The following is an 8,347-nucleotide window of genomic DNA, read 5'->3' on the forward strand; positions in this document are numbered from 1 at the left end:
GCAGAACGTACGACCCCTTCCTCCGAGGGCTATGTCAGTCAACTAGCCAGTAGTACTATTCTCTCGTACTAAATCAGCATCACCCACCAGCTACCAGCCAGTCAGCAGTACTATTCTCTCATAACAAATCAGCACCAGCCATCAGCCATATCCAAGCAAACACTGTAATAACCAAAATAACATCATCACATACGTGTGTAGTTTTTTTTTTCATATGAACATTATTCTCTCATCGAGCATCTGCTTTTAAATCCATTTTCACCGTTGTATTATTTGGAATCAGATCTATAATACAATATCCATATTGAGTATATTTTGAAGATGTATTATAACTGTCAACTTATGTTAATGTATTAGTAACTTATGTTCAAACTGTCTTGCATATTACTTATATTTTTGAACTACTATGTGACGACCTGCTATATTCTATAGCAACTTATCTGTATATCAGCTTAATGCGATGACTATTAGGTGTATAGCAACTTTTGTTTTGTGTCAACTTATGTGTATGAGCGTATGCACTGCTAGAAAAAGGACCATAGGTGCCGCTTAAAAATGAGCATAGGTACCGGTTTTGCAATCGGTACCCCCAAATCGGAACCAAAAGTGACCGCCTAGAACACCGAGTAAATCACCCGGTGCCTAAGATCCTTTGCTACCGGTTTTACCAACCGGTACCAACAGCTGCCTCTCCCGTTTGCTAGAATCTCTCCCGTTCCTGTATCCTCTCCCGCTCTAGTCTTTCCCGTTCCTATATCTTCTTCCGTTCTTCTGTTCTAGTGCCAACCATTATTCGAAGAATCAACCGCAAAATATTAAATCAATCGATACAAATTCCATAAATCTCACAAATCATTCAAAGAATCAATTACAAAATTGATACACTCAATATAATCCCACATGCATCTCTATTTCAAAAAAAATTCAAACAAGAAGAAAAAAACACCCAAGGCCGGCTCCCGCGGCGGCGTCCCGCGCAACCCCGCAGCGGCCAGCGGCGGCCCGCGTGCCCCGCAGCGGCGGCCCGCGCGACCCGGAACGGCGGCCCGCGGCGGCCCGCGCGCTCCACCCGCTACCGCCAGGAGGGCGCCACCGTCGGATCTAGGGGTCCCCGCGTGCCGGAGGAAGGCCAGTGCCGGCACCCAGCGCGGCGAGGCACGACGACGGCGAGGCCGTTGGCGAGCCCGGGTGGTGTGGCTCCCGCGTGCCTGCGCCCCACGGCCGGCTCCCGCCCGCGCGCCGGTTGCCCGCAGCGGCGGCGGCGGCAACCGGTTGCCCGCGCTCCTACGCAGCGGCCCGCGCGCCCCACTGGCCGGCTCTCCAAAGGATAAGGTAGCGAGAGAGATGAGAGGAAGAGGATAAGAGAGGAGTCGGCAGCCAGAGACTTAAAAATATCTAGAGCGAGAGATCGGCTGTCTTTTGGTACTGGTTGATAGCTTTCACCGGTGCCAAAAAATCAGCATACGTACCGGTGTATGCTATCACCCGAGACTAAAATATATCTCTTTTATTGGTCCCGGGCTGTGAAACGAACCAATTCTTGATCATTGGTACCGGGCTGTGCCATCACCCGGTACCAAAAGTTCTCTCTAGCCACCTTGGTCCATCGGTCCGGGCTAAAAATACTAGCTTCCGTTGCAGCCGGTACCGATGCAAGTATTAGTACCGGGTGATATGGAAACTAGTAATTTTGTGCTGGACCGATGGTCCGTTTTCTAGTAGTGATGATTGATTTCGTTAGTGTTAACTTATATCTTATATGTACGGCAACTCATGTGTCTAATAGATTTTGTTTAGCGGTAACTTTTGTTTACATGTAAAATATTTATTTTTATATATTGTATATTAACTTATACACTAATAGCAATTTATATGAAAATTTAGGTTTAAAATTATTGAACTATTTGCTACAATATACACATATAAGTTGTCAGTGTGTGAGTATCAACTTAAGTGCATAGCATGCAAAATAAAAGTTACCACAAAAATATAATCTATAATACGGGTAGCCACTTATTGCAGACCATGCTAGGCTGCCGTACAGTCGCTCGTACGTTGGCGCAACGGGTCCCCCAATAAACTTCTCCAACCGTAAAATCAAATTGTTCGATGGGCCATTTCAGGGCCAATGAATGAAATTCAGGTGGGGATTCTCTCCCCTCCATGTGACATTCAAAAAAAATTGCGAAATGAGCGGAGCTAAACGAGTTCACGCAAAAGTGAAAAGAATAACACAAATTCACAAAATCCATTTTCCTCCGCTAGCAAACGGCAAAAAAAATTGCAATCCAAAATATGAATTTTGTTTTTCAGAGGGGAGGCTGCAGTGGAGCCTCCCGGCTCGAACCCGGATCGCTGGCTTAAGGAACCACCCAGGTTCACCAGCCCTTCTTCCGAAATATGAATTACTGGCGCTTTTTTAATCGGTCCAAATTGGGACGGAGAGCTGGTTCTGTTGTGGATAGGATCCAATGATATGGAGCACATGCATGCGAGGCATCAAAACCATATGTCTAGGGAGGAATTCTCTATCAAATTTCCTTTCACGAGAAACCTATATTCGGCAGGAAACATAGGAGCTATTCCGTATTACAGATGTACTAATCAGAAGAACTATACCTACCTATACATGTAACCTCACTCAGTGTTAACTGGGTGAACGGCATTCCTCTACTTTGTGTCATTACCTAACAGGACTGGGCCTTGTGCTTTGTATGGTGAAAACACCACTTTTATCATCTTTGCATCACGACCTTCTCATCAGCTGTCCATTTTTCAGGTAAAAAAGATATCCATCCCAATGGAAGCAGTGCAGCCAAACTCTGCAGCAAAATACCCAATGGCAAGTTTGAGTAGTCCACAGAAGACACACCAATTAGAGTGGACAATCCAACACCGAATACTCCACTTAGTATTGCTGAAAACACCAGTCCAGATGTGAAGAAGGCGAACAGAGAACCTTCGCAGCCAGGTGGGCACAGACTTGACAGCAAAACAGAGAACGGCAGGACCTTGAACTGAGCAATCGCTTCAGCAAGAGCTGAGAAACAGAGCACGTGGATCTCATTTGGTATCCCTAGCATAAGGTTTATTTGTTTCACAAGGACCAAATCCGACAGAACTGCCACGGCATATAGCATCTGAACTCCAGCAATAAGGTGCCTCAAAGGGATTCTCTTAAGATATCGGTTGTAGAGGACGGTTAGAGATAGAACCATGACTTGTCCCATAACTTTTGACAGACCGATTATTGATGGGTCAAGCTTCAGATACTGTGTCTGAAAGCAGAACATCGTTCCAGAAAGAATAGGCACAACAGCAAATGATGTCATGATCCATGTAAGAGGGTAAAAGATCCTTTCCTCTTTTATTGCTGTCATCAAGTTTGAGAATTGCTTGCGAAAATTTGCTGCTAATGAGCTTGTGACAAGACGACTTCTGGTGTTTCGTGGAGTACTTGGCAATGTCTCTTTTGTACCGAGGGACAGTGCTAGTTGGAAACCAAGAAGAACTGAGAATGCCGTGAACATGATCTTTGGTTCCTGTGTTTTCAGCAGAACATAACCACCAGACAAGTTCCCTAGTAGGGATCCTGCAGCTAGGGCTATGAATGCGTATGACTGTAATACACCAGCCTTCTGAGTTCTACTGAACTCTGTGACAACAGCATCACTTACAACTTCTGTGACAGATGCTCCAAGATTCCCAACGAGAATACAGGCCATTTGAGTCGGAAATGTGTCACCTGTGACTGGAATGATCGCAAGTGTTCCCCAAGCAATAAGCTGCAGTAATGCTGAAAGTAGCCAAAGTTAGTTTATGTTAATTGAGCAACATATTGTTTTGACACTCAATCACTTCAATAATACAAACTACAAAATCAACAAAAACATAACGGCCTGAATTTTTTTTCCCCTATTACGGTTACCACAGAATGAATTTGACCTGATTATAATATACTACATGAGTTTTGTTTTTTTTTGTTGGAGAGCTCCTAAGCAGCTGCTTGCACTTTCTTAATATAGGCATATATTAATTGTACCACTCATTAATTTGTCAAAAATCGAAGGGAGAAAAATAAAACAAATGAAGGACATGTCCCAGATGTGAGCAAAAGTTTATAACAGTCTTTCAGTAGGATTCTCATCTTGTATGCTGGGAGATGCATCGCAAGAAGCTGTCGATATCATAGCATGACAAGGATGATATTATGATGCACAAATGCCAAATGAGTTTGGCAGCGCTGATGGGACAGCCTAGGTAAATATAAGGTTAGTAGCTTTCAGTGTTTTTGTGGTCCTGAAGATACAGTGCCCCCTGCATATTCACAGGCAACGCAGAATAACGGGGCCATTATGAGAATATCAGCTTACCAAAGCTCTAATTGTGTGACTAGTAGTCTAGTAGTGCAAGTAAATTGCACGTCTCTACATCAAGATTCAAGTACCACAGAATAAGGGTAATCTGTTGGATTAACCAACTTGACAAGGCTTGAAATGTGTGACTAGCAACAAAATCGAAGAACTTGTCAGCAAGGAAAGTGTACTGCTTGATCCCAATGGCACACATGTCCCTTTCTAAGACGCATCTTTTACTGAATAGGCGCAACAGCAAGCAAAGGTTCTGGGCATGATACCATTGCCAATGGAACAAGGCACCCATTTTCATGTACGAAACACTAAGGTATATTAAATAGCAGTAGCTTGCAAGTGCCTTTTCATGTACTTCATCTGATAATGAGATGGCTACAACCACAGCCACATTGTACTGACAAATTGTCTGCAGTTGTTGGGCTCCAGTAACCAAGTAACCAGGGCGTCTCCAATTGCAGAAAGGGACGTGAAACAGCGGTCCCTTTCAATGTGTTCAGCGGCTCAGAAATTTTCATAACTAATTGGTTAGATTCATTCTTATTTTCTCAAGACACATCAAAGGGGCATGGATTTTGACGCAAGGTGAAGATACAATGAAAGCAACTTTATGTCATCCCGCGACACTGAGTTAATTCCGAACATTGACTATTGCAGTTTACTCTTTGTCAACTGAGATCTTTCACTAGGACATAAATGCAGACAATTCCATTGAATTCACAGAGAACTCAAGAGAATGAACACAAATGCGTACGAACGCATCACTATTAGCATAAAAGATGGCAGAATTCCGAGCAAGGCACCCACGTCGTGGGAGCCGCAAGAACTCGAGGAACGAAAATTTACTGAAAGGAGATGAACTGCAGAATGGGGAAGAAACGAAAAGGCGGATCAGCTGTAGCGTACCTCCAATGGAGATGTAAGGGAGGCGGTGCGCGCGCCCGATGTAGACGGCGTCGGAGAGAACCCCGAAGAGCGGCTTGGCGACGAGCGGTAGGTTCCCGGCGTTCTGCACGAGCTGCAGGGCGGCGGGGCTGAGGCCGAGGCCGCGGGCGAGGTGGAAGTTGAGGGCCAGCCACGGGAAGCATCGGAACCCCTGCACCCAGTAGCCGACCCCGCACACCCACCACAGCCGGCGCATCTCCCGCAGCCGGCCGCGCCGCTCCGCCGCGGGCGTCGGGCGCGCTACAGGCGCCGGCGCGGTCGCCGGCGGCTTCAGGGCCGGCGCGGCGGGCGCGGCGGCCGAGGCCGAGGCGGCGGAGGCGTCGTGGAGCCTGGCGACCCGGCGCCGCTGCCGCCGCTCCTCGGGCGTCGCCGGCGTCGGCGTCCGGAGGCACAGCGCCACTCCGGGGCCCCGCGCGTTCCCGCATGAGGCGGCGGCGGCGGGCCGCGCGGGCGGGTGCCGGTGGTGGAGGTGGTGGAGGTGGCGGTGCGGCGCGCACGGCGAGAGGCAGAGCATGCTGCTGGCTCCCGTACGTGGTCAGTGGGAATGCGGAGGCGAGGAGCGCGGAGGGGGCGTGCGGTGGCGAGGTTAAGGTGGTGGTGCCGTGCGGCTGGGCTTTCGAGGAGGAAGAAGAAGCGCGGGGCGCGGCGGGGGCGGGGGCGGGGGCGGGCGGGAGAGGCGGAGACACTTCTGGAAGCGCACAACGGCCGCGCTGCTTCGGTGGTGTGTGGTCTCGTTCTCGTCTCGGGGTGCCCGTGCCCTGCCTCTGTCACCCCCCGTGTGCCATGCCACCGAACAACTGACCAAAAAAGATTAAAGATGAGATTTCGGGCGTGCTTGTTTGATACCAATTACCATGCCAAAATTAAGGCATGCCAAAAAAAAATTGGCTATCAATTGGTTCATGTCTAGAAATTAGTCATTGTAACCAAAATCTTGACAAGTTACTGGAAACTTTATAAACCTTACAAAAAAAGAGTATTAGTTGGCACTAAACCAAATGAGTATCTAAATTTCTTATTAACACTGTAGCATGCCCTGATTTCGTAGTAGCTTGCCATGATTTTGGCTTGGTCAAAATTGGCATCCGCCCAAAGTGTATTTGTGTTTAGTTAATATTTTGAGCTTGATTGGTTGGCTGCCAAATTTTTAGTCAGCATTTGGTTTGATATCAAGAGCTGCCAATACCTCACATTTAACTTATCAAAATGATGGTAAGTTTTTTGTCTATATTTTGGCTTGCCAAAACTTTGGCATGCCAAAATTTGGGTAGCAAACCCATCAGACTCTTTGTTTCATCTTGCATAGTTGTATTTGGAACCATCGTATTTAATAAAAAAATTGAGGAAAAAGCCAATAGACCCGCGCATGCGTGTACATGTAGAATGGTTTCTCATTGATGTTGTCATACATGCATTGTTTGCTAAAATGTCCAATGTAGAAATATAAATGATCCTATAGGTTAGAGGTTTCCTATCTATATATCTTATATAGATAGCACCCACTAACTATTTCTCTCTTTATATAAGGTATCCACCTCATCCTCCATTAAGTGTCCCACTAACTTTCAACTACCTTATTAATTACAAAAAATGTTCATGTCATCTCTATAATATGCAATACTTTTAATCTTTAATTAAGTAAAGTAAAATCATATACATACTCTATTTTTTTCATCACCTATTCTTCTATAATGTGATCAAATATTCTATTGGTGTTTCTTCTTTTAGCTTATCGATTTTTACGAGATTCAATAAACAAGAAAATGTCCATATGACCTCTACTATGTGCAATACTTTTAATCTTTAATCTATTAACGTAAAGTCATATACATACTCTATTTTTGCAATACTTTTAATGTTTAATCTATTAACGTAAACTCTAATTCTTTGAGCACCTATTTTTTATAATGTGATCAAATATTATATTGATGTTACTTCTGTTAGTTTATCGATTTCTACCAGATTCTGATAAAAAATAACGTGCAAGTAAAATTCATATCACCTATATAGCTTATATAGATGACACCCACTAAAGTTATTAACTCTATTTCTCTTAACATGCAAGTTATCCGCATCATATAGAAACTCATTATATCAAATGTCACATCAACGTCCCCTAGAGCCATCTATTTATGTTTTCCATCGATTTTTTTGTGAATGTTGCCATGCAATCATCTTAATTTTTCTACTTTCAAATTTCACGTTAAAATTTTATTTAAGAAATCCCGCAGCAACGCGCGGGGTATCATATTCTTAGATTTGGGAGCTGAACACTTTAATTAGACGATGCAGATTCTCCAATGGCTTATTTGGTTAATCCCCTCCATAAGGGGATTGGAGAAGATTGAGCAAGATTTTGATTTGTTTGTGATTTAATCCCTCCCAACTCCTCCAATCCCTTCTCCTAATTTTGGAAAAGTGAAAAAGAAGAAAAAAAAGGAGCACACATAACACTTAGGGTTGAGTGATTTGTTTAAACATATTTGAGGAGTGGTGCAAGAAATATAACGAGCTATACATACGTTGTGCAAAATGGAATGGGCTCCGCTTTTCCTGATGTTTCTTGAGTGTGTACTACTTTCTCCGTCCCAAAATAAATATAATTTTAGAACCGAACACATAAATCAATGATAGATGCAAATTACCAAATTATCCCTTGTCTTTTGTAAGAAAAATCTAGATATTGGCTTGTCTTTTGTACAAGAATTTTCAGGAGACTCTTGTATTTTGTGGTTACTAGGTCAAAATTGTATTCTTTGTGGGACAAATTTTAAACCATAGAATTGCATTTATTTTAGGACGAAGAGAGTACCTCGAAACTTCATTGGTAATTGGCTTTCTGCCAGGGAGGGGGCTAATTATATTTAGGGCTAATAGAAACCATTTCGCCCCTCTCCTTACCCCGTCGACGGATGTTGTAGGTAATTAGGTATATATTGGGCCTAATGCATGCCTTAACCGTTAGTTAGCCTTAAGCTTGAAAAAAAGTTGCTTCTCCTTCCCTTAGATTTGGGATCGAGCTCCACAAATTT

At 44.3% G+C, this 8,347-nt stretch overlaps 1 protein-coding gene across 1 annotated transcript; it reads right to left on the minus strand.

Annotated features, from left to right (window-relative positions):
• Window positions 1–2,514: 2,514 nt before the first annotated feature.
• LOC120659878 (probable folate-biopterin transporter 9, chloroplastic) lies at window positions 2,515–5,980 on the minus strand. Its single transcript, XM_039938141.1, has 2 exons — window positions 5,277–5,980; window positions 2,515–3,796 (listed from the first exon to the last, which is right to left on the minus strand). The coding sequence occupies exons 1-2, from the start codon at window positions 5,827–5,829 to the stop codon at window positions 2,736–2,738; spliced, it is 1,614 nt and encodes a 537-aa protein (XP_039794075.1). The 5' UTR covers window positions 5,830–5,980; the 3' UTR covers window positions 2,515–2,735.
• Between the last annotated feature and the right edge of the window lie 2,367 nt (window positions 5,981–8,347).

This window comes from Panicum virgatum, chromosome 2N, assembly GCF_016808335.1.
Source record: "Panicum virgatum strain AP13 chromosome 2N, P.virgatum_v5, whole genome shotgun sequence".
In the NCBI taxonomy this organism is placed as follows: domain Eukaryota; kingdom Viridiplantae; phylum Streptophyta; class Magnoliopsida; order Poales; family Poaceae; genus Panicum; species Panicum virgatum.